The following is a 15939-nucleotide window of genomic DNA, read 5'->3' as shown; positions in this document are numbered from 1 at the left end:
AGATTCTGATGGTCTGAATCCTTAAATTTGGCCCGCAAGTGAACGACCCAATTCACTTACATCTGAGTTCATTTTCTAAAGATATTCGCGTTTCTCACACACTTCGCTCCGGATCCAAGTTGTACGTTTCTGGATACTATCTGGACTTGGTTTTCGAGGTGGTTGTCAAGTCCAGTAAGGCGGTCATAACTGTATAGTTTCACGGTTATCGGACTTTCGACGCGCGGTACAGGTCCGAAACGGAGTTTCAAGCTACTCCCGAGAGCAACTAGGTTTTGAGATTGATCCTACGTTTTTAGGTATCATAGCGTTAACGGTTCAACTCGTTTTGAGTCTTGCAGTTCGTATTTAAAATGGTTTAAGTTAATTTGCCGATTAATTCAATTTAATTCTTAATTAATTTCCGTCTAATTTCTAAAGGATTCGGTCCTTAGTGATTTCTGCCCGAGGTGGTACTTGGGTCTTTGTACAGATTTTTCCGAGGCGTTACACGGCGTGGATACAGAATACACGCATCAAGGTGGGTCCCACCCCACACGTGCAGCATGTGTGGGGTGGGACCCAACGTGCCAAATGGCTGGATGGGATGGATATAATTCATACCACGTGATGGGCCTACTGAACTTGCTGCGTTAATACAACAGCTTCAACTGTTGGGATCCAACCGTCCTACCTGGACGAACGGTGTGGATCATCTCATCATTAAGGTGGGCCACACGTTTAAGCTGATATCTGTGTTGTCTCCACATCTGGGCTTGTCCAGACGGCCAGGCCAATGGGCCTGCCCCTGGACGGGCAGCAGGGTGGGTCCAACATATGGACGGCATGGATATGATACATAAATCATAGTGGGGACCAATAGGGTGGGCCACACGGCCCCGAAATTAAGCCGATGTTTGTGTTTTTCCCTACATCTGGGCTGGCCCAAAAATGGGTAGCAAGGTGGGCTCCACAAACTGGACGTCCAGAAATTTCTGGATAGTCTAGACTTGATCACATCAAGTGGGCCACACGCATATATCACCATAAGAGAGAGAGAGAGGGAAGGAGAAACGTGTGATGGAGGGACCCCGCCACTATGGGTCCCTTATTACATGCATCATAAACCATACAAGAACATAAAAAGGGAAAATCTGGACAACAATATAACATGAAAATCTGAGGTGGGGACACCATACCCACCATACAAATCATGGGTATAATGACCCTTAAAGGCATGGATTCAAAGAGAAAACATCATGATGGGTGGACCCCATCATGGATCATGATTGCACCAAGGATGGGCCATCGGGCACATCCAAAGGGTCAAGTAGGATCTCCACCATTGATTGGTGGGTCCTACATGATCCTATGCAAGAAGATAAAAGAAAGGATAGAAGATTTACTCTAAAAACGGTACCCACCGCCAAATCTTGATCCCCTTCTTGTCCTTCTACCACCAATGGTTCTTCTTATCTTCAAGGGAGGGATTGAAGGTTTGAGATTGATTTTTTAGGGTTAGATTTGGGGGTGGAGAGTTTGCAAAGGGCTGGAATTTTGGAGCTCTCATGGAGGGTTGGAGGTTGCTAGCAATGGAGAAATGAGAAGGAAAGGAGAGGGAGAGAGAGATGAGAGAGAGAGAGAGAGAAAGAGTTTCTAGGCATGATGATGGTAGGGCCATCATGACTTGTAAGAGGCTTGCTCATGGGGAAGAAAAATAATCATTTATGGGCTAGGGACTAGGGACTAGGGTGGCTATAGTAGGGTAGGTAAGGGTGATGTCATCCTCATGATGACCTAGGGAAGTGTATCATGGGATAGGTGGTCCCACAACGTGCGGTCCACAGCCATAATCATGTGCAGCCCATATCTCATGACCTAGACATCGGATTGGCGCACGAGACGTAGTGTCGAAAGGGCGGCGACGACACGGTCGCAATGGTGCAGGTCTCGGGCTGAATCAGCTCGAGTTTACAGGATAGGATTCAGGGTCCTGCACAAATATAATTAAAAGGTCGCGAGTCGCCGGAGTTCTACCGGGAGGACCGCGGAATCCTATGAAACGGAACAGACACTAGGACATGGGCCTGACAGCTCTTCCCTCCTAATAAAAATTTCATCCTCAAAATTGACATGGGCCTGACAGCTCTCCCCTCCTAATAAAAATTTCATCCTCAAAATTTACTATCACGCAGAATAAAGAAAGAGAAGATAAAGCATGACATCATGAGCATATATATATGTAACAATCAATGCAATACAAGGCATAATACAATCAATATATATACAAATGGGGATAGTGCTCATAATCTCAGCCTTGTGTTCCCAAGACGCCTCCTCAACAGAATGATGACTCCACTGAACCTTCACTAAAGGAATGACCTTGGTCCGGAGGACCTGCTCCTTCCGATCAAGGATGCGAATCGGCTGCTCAATGTAGAAAGCATCCTCACGGACCTCAAGATGCTGTCAATCAATCACAGGAACGGTGTCTGACCCACACTTCCGCAACATAAAAACGTGAAAAACGTTGTGGATGCCAGACAACTCAAGAGGTAAGGCGAACCTGTAGGCCACGGCGCCAACGTGCTCAATGATCTCGAAAGGTCCAATAAACTTCGGCACGAGCTTGCCCTTCGCTCCAAATCGAACCACGCCCTTCATGGGCGAAACCTTGAGATACACTCTGTCTCCAACTGTGAACTCCAATGGACGACGTCGACGATCAGCAAAACTTTTCTTTTGGCTCTAAGTTGTGTGTATCCTCTGCTTGATGATATTTATGACCTCTGATGTCTGCTGCACAAGCTCGGGGCCTAGGAGACGGTGCTCTCTAACCTCGGCCCAACAACTGGGAGATCTATATGGTCTGCCATACAAAGCCTCGAAGGGAGTTATACCATAGTCGCTTGATAGCTGTTGTTATACCCAAACTCAGTCAGGCGCAAATGCTCGTCCCAGCTACCCGAGAAGTCGATCACATAAGCATGAAGTATATCCTCAAGGATCTAGTTGACCCTCTCAGTCTGCCCATCGGTCTGCGGATGATACGCGGTGCTAAACTGCAAGGCAGACCCTATAGCTTTATGGAAGCTCCTCTAAAACTGAGACGTGAACCTCGGGTCTTAGTCGAAAACGATCGAAACCGGAACATCGTGCAGTCTCACGATCTCATCAATAAACAATCTGGCAAGCCGGTCCAATCTAATTCATTATATTTCGTCATGTATTGTGAAGTAGAGACCGTATGTTCGTACAGACAGAGAGGGTGCCTAAAACCTTCATTCTTTATCACCTTGGTCCCTTACTAAGAATCCTAAGTCATATATTAGGAGTCATTTTAAGACAGAATTCTCTGCTTCTCTGGCTTAAAGTTTCTAAAAGGTCTAACCAACTATGAAAATTTGAGTAATTGCCTAGTGGCGAATCTAAGTCAAATATACAACATCCCGAGTCACAACGATACACGAAAGCCTGAAAGGGCCTCATGAGTGTGATTCACCCACGATGCAGCATCATAGGTAGGGTTGAAAGTTGGGTAGGTTCAACTCAACCGACCTGTGATTGGCCTGACATTGGGTTGGGCTCGAGCAGAATGTATTAGGTTTGGTCTTGAGCTTGGGCTATACAAACACTACCCCAATAAAACTTAGGTCGAGCTCGGGTTAAGGTTTCAGGTTGCCCGACCCAACCCAACCCAAACCCAATCGATATATAAGTTAGTTATAAATTATAATTGAGTGCGGATTGTTTATGCTGAAGGCATAGGAAATTCCAGTACCGTCAGGTCTCGTTAGTCCACATCATTTCCGATGACTCAAGCTAACAAGATATGCCGGATTTCTCTCCCAAATAGATTACGTGCTATACAACACGACTTTTAAAGTAGTCCTATATTTTAGCTTGTTCATTTAGAAAAAAATGAAGTTCTTTATGATAAATAATTACATATATAATTAATAAAATCATAGGTATAAAAAATAAGATGTGTATTGAAATATAATAGGCTAATGTAATAATGAAAATATTAGCATCCATCCACCCGACCAACCCAACCGAGTCCACCTGGGTTGGGCTTGGGTTGAGAATTCCCAACCCAAGGTTGGGTTGTGTTGGATTAGGGTTGAGGTATAAGAACCTTGGGTTGGGCCAGGGTTGAGCACCAACCTAACCCAACCTACTCGATTCTCAACCCTAATCATAGGGGCCACAAAAATTTTGGATGGAGCTGATATTTGTGTTTTTCCTTCATCCAAGTCTATGTAACCTTATAAAGATGACAAAAAAAAAAAATCACTGTGAGCCTTTAAAAGGTTTCAATAGTGTACGTTATTATCTCCATTGTTTCCTTTGGTGTGATCCACTTGAGCTTTTGATGTGCTTCAATTTCGGGCTCATGCCCTAAAATGAGTTAGCAAAATGGATGGATGGGGTAGATAAAGCAAATACATCATAGTCAGCCTCGCAAAGTCCTTAAACTACTCAGCTAGGTGGTGTTAGGTTTACCCCTACAAATGTTGGACTTTAGGCCTGCTTTTGAAAAGTTAAATGATATCTAAATGAAATCATTTCAATATTATATGAAAGATCGTTGAAACAAGCTCAAGATCGCCCCGATTCGACATGTAACGAGGGAATTATGGTTGTTATTGTGGAATCGCACAATGTTAGAAATGATAGCAAATATGAGCTGAATGTTTGGGTGAACTTTTGAAAGATAAAACGGTCTACAAATGAGATGATTCTAAAGTTATTTGAAAATTCATCAAATCATCTTTCCAAAGAACATAGGATCGTCCCAATCTAACCAATAATGTAGTTATGACTGTTTTTGTCGGAATGCACAAAGCTAGAAAAACTACGATTTGTCTTTGTCCAAATGACGAGAAAGACTTTGGGCCTACTTTTGAAAGTTTAAACTATTTTTCCAAATGCAATGATTCTAAAGCCATTTGAAAGTTCATCGAATTTTCTTTCCAATGAGAATAAATCGCCCCAATCTAACCTATAATGAGGGAGTGTGACCATTTTTGTGGGGGATCGTGCAATGTTGGAAAAATCGCGATATGGGCTTTGTCCAAACTACGAACTGAAATTTTAGGCTCACTTTTAAAAGTTCAAACAACATGCAAATGCGATGATTCTAAAACTAGTTGAAAGTTTCTCAAATTATCTTTTCAATGAGTATAAGATTGCATCGATCTAACCTATAACAAGGGAATTATGTTAATTTTCATGGGACTGTGCGATATTGGAAAAAACTGAGATATGGGTTTTGTCAAAACAACGATGTGGACTTTGGGCCTACTTTTGAAAGCCCAGTCGGTTTCCAAATGCAATGATTATAAAGTTATTTGAAACTTTGTTGAATTATCTTTCTAACGAGAACAAGATATGCTCCATCTGACCTACAACAAGGGAGTTATAACCATTCTCGTGGGATCATGATCTACGCTTTATCCATACTGTGATATGGAATTTGGGCCTACTTTTAATAAGTTAAATGGTTTCCAAATATGATTATTAAAAATACATTATAAATTTCATTGAATTATCTTTCTAACAAGCAGAAGATTAACCCGATCCGACCTATAATGAGGGAGTTATGACCATTTTAGTAGGACCCGCTGATGCTGAAAAACCATGATCTAGGCTTTTTCCGATAGCGCATAGGCCCACAAAAATGGCCATAACTTCCTTGTTATGATCGGATCGAGGTGATCTTTTGCTCATTGTAAATATACTAACTTTTAAATGGCTTTGGAATCATCACATTTTGCATACCGTTTGACATTTCAAAAGTAGGCACAACATTGAGATGGAAATATGTAAAAAGCCTAAATTGCGGTTTTTCTAACATCGTGCGGTGCCAAGAAAATGGTCATAATTCCCTTGTTACAGATCAAATTGACGTAATCATCTACACGTTTGAAAGATAATTCAACGAAATTTCAAATGGCTTTGGAATCACCACATTTTGAGATAGATTGACCTTTTAAAAGTGGACCCAAAGTCCAAATCGCGGTTTGAACAAAGCCCAAATTGTAATTTTTCCAACATTGTGCAGTCCCAAGAAAACTACCATAACTTCCATGTTAAAAGTTAGATTAAGGCAATCTTGTGCTTGTTGGAAAGATAATTCAACAAAATTTATAGTGTTTTTGTAAGAGAAATTGACCACTGTAAATGTCACCTTTGACTTGGCGTCTTTTCAAAACGCTCCCAAACTTTACTTTCCCAAAGTAAACCATTTTGTACAGACACACTATTTGTAGACAAAAATACCCTTGCATTCACGGTGGCTAAATACCTATGGCTACGGTTATAATCCGTAGCCATAAGTAGTGAATGCAAGGGTATTTTCATCTACAAATAGTGTGTTCGTACAAAATGGTTTACTTTGGGAAAGTAAAGTTTGGGAGCATTTTGAAAGGACGCTTGGTAAAAGGTGGTGTCTGCAGTGGTCAATTTCTCTATTTGTGATCATTGCATTTGGAAACCATTTAACCTATAAAAAAAATGGCCCAAAGTCTATATCACGGTCTAGACAAAGCCCAAATTGTGATTTTCCAACATAACACAGTCTCATAAGAACAATCATAACTCTCTTACTACAGGTTGGATCAAAATGAACTTGCGCTAGTTGAAAAGATAAGTTGACAAACTTTCAAATTGCTTTAGAATTATTGCATTTGGAGATTGTTTAACATTTCAAAAGTGTGACCAAATTCTAGATTGTTATTTGGACAAAGACATGATCGTGGCTTTCCTAGTATCTATGCCACAAAAACGATCATAAGTCTCTCGTTATAGGTCGGATCGGTGCGATCTTGTGCTCGTTGGAAAAATAATTCCATGAATTTTTAAATCTTGGAGACTATTTGACCTTTTAAAAGTAGAACCAAATTGTAAATTGCGGTTTGGACAAAGCCCCGATTGTAGTTTTTTTAATAACACAAAAATGGTCATAACTCTGTCATTACAAGTCAAATTAGGGAGAGATTATGCTCATTAAAAAGATAATTCGATGAACTTTTCAAGTAGCTTTGGAATCATTGCATTTGAATACCTTTAACCTTTCAAATGTGGGCCCAAAGTCTAGATTGCGATTTAGATATTATCGTGTGGTCCCATGAAAATGACCATAATTGCTTTGTTACAGGTTAGAAAGAGGTTATCTTGTGCTCAATGGAAAGATAATTCAACAAACATTTAAATGACTTTGGAATCATAACATTTGGAGATCATTTGACCTTTCAAAATTAAGCCCAAAGTTCATATTGCAGTTTTTCCTGCATCACAATGTCTTACAAAAACTATCATAACTCCCTTGTTACCATCTAGAGACCATTTGATCTTTTAAAAGTGGGCACAAATTTCATATATCGGTCTAGAAAAAGCCCAGATTGTTGTTTTTCTAATATTGCGTGGTCCCACAAAAACTGCCATGGCTCCCTCATTATAAGTTGGATCGTGGTGATCTTATGCTAATTGGAAAGATAATTCGATGAACCTTTAAATGGCTTTGGAATCATCACATTGGAGGATTGTTTGACCTTGTAAAAGTGGGCCCAAATTCCATATTATAGTTTGGACAAAGTCAAAATCACAAATTTCCTAATTTCACGCATTCCCACAAAAACATCCATTACTCTCTTGTTACAAGTTAGGTTGAGGTAATCTTATGCCCGTTGGAAAGAAAAATTGACAAACTTCAAAATGGTTTTGAACTCCTTGCATTTGCAGACCATTTGACCTTTTAAAAATGGGATTAAATTCCAAATCATTGTTTGGACAATCCCATATCATGGTTTTTCCAACATCGTGCGGTCCCATGAAAACAGTTATAACTCTCTCATTACAGGTCCAATCGTGCAATCTTATCCTCATTAGAAAGATAATTCGATGAAATTTTAAATTGATTTAGAATAATCTCATTTAGAGACCATTCGATTTTTCAAAAGTGGGCCCAAAGTCCACATTGTTGTCTAGACAAAGTGTGATTGCGGTTTTTCTAGCATCACGTGCTAGCACTAAAACGGTCATAACTCCCTCGTTATAAGTTGGATCGGGACAGTCTTGTATTCATTGAAAAGATAATTCAACAAACTTTCAAATGCCTTTAAAATCATCTCATTTGGAGATTGTTTGACCTTTCAAAACTTGACTAAAGTCCAACTCGTGTTAGCTCTCATTTCCAACATTATGCAATCCCATAAAAATAGTCATGGCTCCCTTGTTTCGAGTCAGATTGAGGAGATCTTGCACTCGTGGGAAAGATAATTCAACAACCTTTCATATAAAACTAAAATGCTCTAATTTGGACACAATTTGACATTTTAAAAGTAAGTCCAAAGTCTAACTCTTGCCAAAAAACTCTTTGAAAAAAGAAGAATATATCTTATAAAAGTAGAGTTTTTAATATCGTTCGTAACTTTCTATTAAAATCTTCTTAAATAGGCCCATCCAAGCATAAGCTTTATAGAAAGCAAAAGAAACCTATCATTTAAAAGTGGAGTATGTTTTATCTCTTTTCTTTCATTCTATTTATTTCCTGCTAAAAGACAATTCTAAACAAAATCTTTTCGAGGAAGAAGAAGAACTCATCTTCTAAAAGTGAAAATTTTCGTTGTACTTTTTCATCTCATTTTCTTCCCAAACAAACTCATTTCAGCAAAACAGGTAAAAGGAAGAACCCAGTTTTCTAAGGTGGGAGTTTTTGTCCAAAAGCGTAGAAGACTACTCGAGAGTAGTCAAAGAGTACGAAGAATTGCCGGCAGTAGTAAATAATTTTTTTTTTAAAAAAAAAGGTTAACGAGAGAGTAGTGATTAAAAAAAAAAAAAAGGATAAAGGGGCATTTTAGTCCCATGAAAATACAAAAAGGTATTTTGGGTGGGAAAAAATAAGTATTTAAAATGGTGCTATTTCAGTGCTCCCATGAAACCCTGGGTGTCTTTAGGTAAAAAGCCAAAAAAACAAAAAAACAAAAAAAACAAATGATCACCTTTCTCCAAAATCAAGACAGGGATTCCTCCCTGCGACCCCAGGCACCGACGTCCACTGTGATATTTGTGTTTTATCCATTTTGTCCGTCCATTCCACCATCGCGAGGGCCCAAACATCAGGTAGATCCAAAACCCAAGCAGGCTATACATCACTGGAAACACCCACCATTGAAGCCTTTTTGAGCCCACCGTGATCTTCATAAGTCATCCAACGCATTCATAAGATGATTCCTACCTAGATGATGGGAAAACACAAATATCAGCCTCAATCTTTTGTGACCCCTAGAGTGTTTCAGTGGTGGTGTTCAATCCTCTTGTTTGGCCCACTTGTGTTTTGGAACTAGCTGTTTGTTTTGTGGTCTACCTGGTGACTGGACCGGCCTAATTCCTATGCCAGTATATCTTCATGGTCGCGCCCTGGTTTAAAAACTAGAGAAAAAAAAAAACTTGACTCAATGCCTAGTTTGATAGGGTAAAATCAAGGACAATATTTTAATAATCAAATTTAAGGTATTTAAATAGGTGAGAAAATCTTAAATTTCTTAGAAAAGCATAGAGTTTTAAAATAGTAAAAAAAAAATTTACACTGTGGCACGTTCTATTTTATTTTTTAAAAGTCAAACAATTGACTAGTAGAGTCAATTTACATCGAGTCAACTCAGTGAGTACTGTGTCTAACACGATTGAATTAGGCTCTCTAGCAAGTTTCCAAGAGACTTGACCCAAAATCTCAATTCAAATTGGCTTGGCGAGTTTTGAGTCAACCCACCGAGTTTTAGAACTACGATGGGCTTACTGTTTTTAGGATAATGGTGGCCTGCAAAAGTGGACGTTGGTGAGAAAGATTCTACAGTACCACCGATTGTGGTACCTTGCCTGTGGCTGAAATTCTGCGAAGGAGAAACCATTGCAAAGAGAATACTGACTTTTGGACTTGTGGCCTACAATCACATCTTCCCTATTGGAGCTCAATCCACAAATGGTTCCTTTCATTGGACCCTGGGCCCCAATTTTGAGAATTAAATACGGACCCACATACACCCTAAAGAGCCCCACGTAGCTTATCTTGTGATTCCTCCAGCCCTGAATATCAGCCGTTACTTTATTTCGATTGCTTATCAGTTTTCTGTTTATTTGCCATGTGTTCTTGCTCTCATATTTTTCTTTTTCACAGAGTTCCTACAACAGAAAAACTAGCCTAATATCAGCCTTTTCTAAAACTTGTGTGGACCCCAACAAGGTTCAATGGTGAGCGTTCAGTATCTACCGTTCCATGTGGAGTGGCCCACTGGAGTACTGGATCTGGTTAATTTTTGGGATCTGTGCCAGTAGATATGGCGAGTGAAGGAGGTGGTTTGCAAACGTGGAAGACAAATAGGTTAGTTTTTAGAGGGTTTACAAAATACCTCTCATCCTAAGGTTGCCAGATATGCCGGGTACCATAGGCCTTGGATAATCCAAACCATCTATATGATGGGCCTCACCTTGTATGGGTGATGCCTGAAAAACTGACATACTGAAATATTTTAACCCTTCGATTATTTAACTCCTTTTATTTGAATATGGACCATCTACTAAGGTATTATTCATCTTGGATCTTCCAAACTTAGAAGATTTTCAAAACCTCAAGTGGGTCCCACCAATTGGATCTGCTGACCTGGAAATGAGGCTGGTCCACGCATCAGGTGGGCAACAAAGTAGAAATGGGTGAGGCACAAAGTTCACTCATCTAGCTCACCTGAGGAGCTGACCATCCTGATTTTTTTTTTTGCAAAGATCATCTAAACAGTGAGACTCACCTGATTGATGGCATGGATCTATGTTTTTTTTTTTTTTTTTTAATACGTTGGCTCAAGTGGTGGTGCATATATGGGATTAGCAAAGCTCTAGCAATCCCACTAGCCCTAACTACATCTTTCAACTAGCAAAATCAACAAGCTTTTGACCCTTACATTGTAATTCGTTAAAATTTAGAAGACTCAAAAAGGAATGAGAATTAGAAAATCCAACTCCCACTAATAAGAGAGATCTTCACCATCAACAAAAGCCAAGTCCACATTTCAGCACCTTTGTATGGATGCTGAGATCTCTTTATGGCCCACTAGATGTACAGCCTAGATTAATACATGATGAACAATGGTAAGACGACAAGCGGCGAGCAATCCTTGCCAAATGTTGAAATTACTTGGCTTGAAAAAGTTAGAATTAAAAAAAGGAACACCCCATGGCAACTTGTTGAACTAAGAAACACCTCACAAGACGAGCTTTGAGCCGATGTTTCAAACCAGGATGGCAGTCCAAACCGGTCCAAGCAGGTCAACCTATTAAGTCATCGTGGCGTCCAGGGAAAAAAGAAAGAAAACCTCCCCATACTGAAAATCTGCAGGGCCCTTTTGGGTCCCACTTAAAAACGAGTTCATCTCATTTTAATTAATCATAATTATGTACTAAAGATCATATTTCTTTCTGATAAAGATCGAAATAGATAATTATGATTAACTAAAATGAGATGAACTCATTTTTAAGTGGCAGCCAAAACAGTCCCCAACTCTTCAACAGGTGGCTCAAGAAAAATAAAATAGACAAATTAAGAAAATACATCAATTTTCAATCAACTGAATCTGAGAGATTTTCAGTGCATGGGCCATCTAGGGTGTGAACCCATCCTGTCAATTACACTTGTATGAACTGAAAACCCAAACAGTTGAATGGAGAACAAGAGCTGTGGTTCAGCAGAAAATAATGGTTAAGAAGAAAAAATACAGTAATTGTTCTGATTCAGCTGAAAAGAAAAAAGGCCGAAAAACCTGTTACTACGATTTTCCAATCTGATGAATTTTAGTGCATAGGCCATCCAGGGTGAGGTTCATCATGTCTATCGTTTCAGTGGTTTGGGCTTTGGATCATTGTACGAACTGAAATCCCAAACAGTTGAACCCTCGAACCATGCACTCCAGCATTGTGTGTATATAGTATCTCCAACCAAAAAGTTAAAATGGAACGAAAAAAGAAGAAGAAGATAAGAATAGAAGATGATGGCATTGAATTCATTATACAACAGCTTAAAGAAGAAGAAAAGGAAGAAAATACATACCAAATAGCCAACGAATAGTCACTAGGGAAGATGCTAGAGTAGAGGAGATGGAAACCCAATTTACTAACAAAACCTAATCTTTTTCCTCTTATATAGTGCTTTTTTTTTTATTGGTTCAAGTAAACCAAACAGTTCAATGGTTGGACCAGAAAAGCCACTTGACCCCGACAATTTCACTCAGGAAAGTACTAACCGATACAACCATTGTCAGGTCCTGATTTTAAAACATTTCTTTGAGCAATGAACATATTGTGGGTCTCACTGCATGGCTCAGTGACAGACCCACTGAGTTTCAACACTGAGATCATGGGTTCGAGTACCCATGTGGGGTGTGTATGTGTGTGGTTTGGTGCGTGTAAAAAATAAAATAAAATAAAATAATGACAATGAACATATTGCATTACTAAAAGAGGGTCCAAAACTGCACAAACTTCACCAATTTGGGGTAGGGTATGGTACCATGAGCCGTGTATAATGCAACCCTGGTTACAGTTGACCACTTTTTTACCTTTGCCTTCAAACACCAATCCCCAGAAGACCGCTAACACTTAATCCAGGAAACCAAATCATGGTCCTCGTTCAGCAGCGGCGGCAGTGGGCAATTACATAAGATAAGGCTTGCATGATGATAGATGACTGTGATAGATCAGTAGCCAATTGCCTCTGATCATAACTAAGCTTTACAAGGAAAGATGTGACTGGCAGATCTGGATTTATTCCTTAGCCTATTGTCATAAAGAAGAGATCTCTTTCGTTGACCACAAGGCCAAGAATAGTCATTGTGACATCACTTTTCTTCTGATATGTCATTCATGTTCATATAAGCTATTTATCATGAGAAGCAGGCATAAAACGATTATGTACCACAAGCATTATGCAATGAGTTTCCTTCCTAGTTTTTTAAAAGAAAAAATATCCTTAACAAATCCTACAAGTAACAAGACATGGTTTTGGCATGCCACGTATCACATGTCAATGACTATTTAATTTGGATACATCAACACACTGCGCAGGCTCCTGTGGGAAATAAAATCGGTTGGGCAATCAGTTGTCATAGAGAGGAAAGCCCGCACCATAGCATCATGGAACTAATAAAAGATACATCTGCCACTCGCAATCTCTCATAAATGGCTTAACAGTACACCTAAGCCGTCCTTAGGGGCGGAGATACCAATATGACACCATCTCCTCTAACAAAAAGAAAAGGAACGGTGCGCCTTGTAGTCTGCAAAAATTGGGGAAAAGGAAAAAAAGGAAGAACAAAATGAAACATCAGATATCTCTGTAGACAGGTCTACCATTAAAAATAAAAATAAAAATCCTCTAATTTCTGAATCGCCTAAACATAGCATTTCAATCCACCAATCCTCGTACTTGTTTTTTACCTTCTCTAGCAAAGAGGAAGATGTTTATAACAGGTCTTAATGTTACTTATAGTTAGGATTACTTGTTACATTCATAGGATCAATCTTTTTTTCTTTTTAGAATAAGATGAGAATTTTATTAAGAAGAAAAGATGGACAATTTCAACAGAGGGAGAGAATCTCCAATCAGATGAGACTGGAAGTTGGCACCAATTCTCGCTAGATCATCTGCTACATTCCCTCCATAAGGATATGGGCATGGTAGTCAAAATTGGTTACGTAATGGTAATGGTGGTGATGCAAGACAACTAACCACTTGCTCTAAAAGCTTGAACTGATAGAGCATGGCGAATCAATGCCTTTATCTCATAGCCTAGGCCCCACATCCCATGGGTTAGGCCCTCGGCCAAAACCCCCCTCGTGGGCCCCAATTCACATGGGTTTCTCTTCACACGAGCCACTCGCCTCAAACGGGCCGCCTACCCTAAGTGTGCTCTTACATCCCACAAGCCACCCCACTCGAGCCCGGTATGAAAATGCACATGCATTAATCACCCCCAGTGAGAAGTCTCGAACACGAGACCTCCCGCTCTAATACCACTTTGATGCAGGACGACTAACCACTTGCTCTAAAAGCTCGAACTGATAAAGCATGGCGAATCAATCCCTTTATCTCACAGCCTAGGCCCCACATCCCATGGGTTGGGACCTCGGTCGAACCCCCCTTGTTGACCCCACTTCACGTGGGTTTCGCTTCACACGACCCACCCGCCTCACACGGGCCACCCACCCCAAGTGTGCTCCTGCATCCCACAGGCCACCCCACTTGAGCTCGATGTGAAAATGCCCCTGCATTAGGTGGTTGTACTGCCTGTTCTAAAAATGTGGCCTGTAATGGCCAATATGGGACCAATATGGTCCAACACAGGCTGTATTATGGTCTGTATCAAAATGCCCACAAGGCAAGCTGTTACAGCCACCGTTAAACTTACCATTATTGAATAGCTTGTATATGGGTGCAGGACTCCATCCACATACTCCAATCTCCACGGATATCTACCCATCAATGAGGCCTATTTTATAACATTTATGTTATCACCATCAGGAATTGACCACAGAGCTTGCGTTTGGAGAAAAGCTCTTTCATTCCCAGTGGAGCACTCACTTCCACCTCATTGGAATCCACTATCCAATTAGAAGCCACAAAAGATTGTAATGTGCTTATGTACGGAGCTAACTGATTCGCTATCTCAGCGGGCCGGTTGCTCCCTTGTTCTCCTTTTAATGAAAGTCTCTGTTATCTCTCAACAAAAAAAAACAAAAAAAAACAAAAACAAAGACTTGCCAGGACTCCCCTTGCTTGTCCCTTATGATCAACCCAATCCCAGCACCGGGTTTAGTTGGAGAGCTGCCATCAAAGTTAGATTCCTCATAGCTCTATCATTCAAATTCCATAGTTCAGTAATAAGATAATTTGTTAGATAAATTCTGGCTTATTATAAATAGTGTGATTTATTTCGTTATCTGAAAAAACTCACCTAGTTCATACTATGGTAACCTAATTTGCAGTTAAACCAATTCAAATTCAAGTTTGCAATCTGTTTTTGATACTTAGCAAAGGAACCCAGTTCGTCGGTTTAGGCACATTCAGTTTGTTTTTCAATTCTCCCAACTGCAGAAGTTCAGTCAATTTGTTGAGCTAATTCAGCATTCAAGGGGGGACCAAGGGACCATCCATCTCTTAGACCCCACCATGGGATGGCCCATTGTTCAGGAATGGCACTAAATAGGTGATCCGATGGGTCCTGTCCAACCTTGGCTTGCATTTGAATGTTAAAACTAAGAAGGAAAATGGCTTAGATTCTACGTGCAAGTCCATGCACCAAATGTATAGAAGCATCCTATTGAAGGGACAGTGCCGATCACATGGACAATACTCGGCCTGAGGACTGCAAATTGGGCATGTACTACAAAATCATTTCTCGTAAAACCCCGATCAAATGAAAGAAAAGATTCACTTAATGTGGAGTACAGGATTTGGAGGTCCAAACCCTCCAAATCATGTTAGTCATAGTGGAAATTTCATAACCTAAAATAGTATATTAACTACCTGATGTTGGGCTGCAAATGAATGATCAAATTGAGAAAATTTCAACTGCTCATATTCCATGAACAAGTTTCCTTTAATAGGAAGGTAGATGGCCAATAAATTTAATCATAGGAATGCACCTGATCTACCTAGGACCCACCAGTAGAATATTGGCATGTAGACCAAACTCTCCTCCTACTTTTTGAATGGTAAATGTGATATGATAATGCCACCATCCATGTTCTCCTCAGATGAGTTCCAAAGAATGACATATTGTCAGTTCATTCAAGCATGGTTTGTATAAAACACGGTTCGTTACAGTAACAACCATGCGTCATCATATTACAATCCTTACTTGTGGGCCATTTTAAACATGGCAACATCATTTATGGAATCATAACAGCTAT

General features: G+C 40.0%; 1 protein-coding gene across 1 annotated transcript in view; it reads right to left on the bottom strand.

Moving 5' to 3' along the window:
- Window positions 1-12951: 12951 nt before the first annotated feature.
- The window catches only part of LOC131237391 (sm-like protein LSM3A), a 37563-nt gene continuing 34575 nt past the window's right edge, over window positions 12952-15939 (bottom strand). Inside the window, exon 3 of the mRNA XM_058235126.1 lies at window positions 12952-13304. Within this exon, the coding sequence (XP_058091109.1) occupies window positions 13224-13304 (81 nt within the window). The 3' untranslated portion in view covers window positions 12952-13223. The remainder of the gene's footprint in view (window positions 13305-15939) is intronic.

Source organism: Magnolia sinica, chromosome 2, assembly GCF_029962835.1.
Source record: "Magnolia sinica isolate HGM2019 chromosome 2, MsV1, whole genome shotgun sequence".
Lineage (NCBI taxonomy): Eukaryota > Viridiplantae > Streptophyta > Magnoliopsida > Magnoliales > Magnoliaceae > Magnolia > Magnolia sinica.
This window is presented reverse-complemented; position numbering and strand designations above follow the sequence as displayed.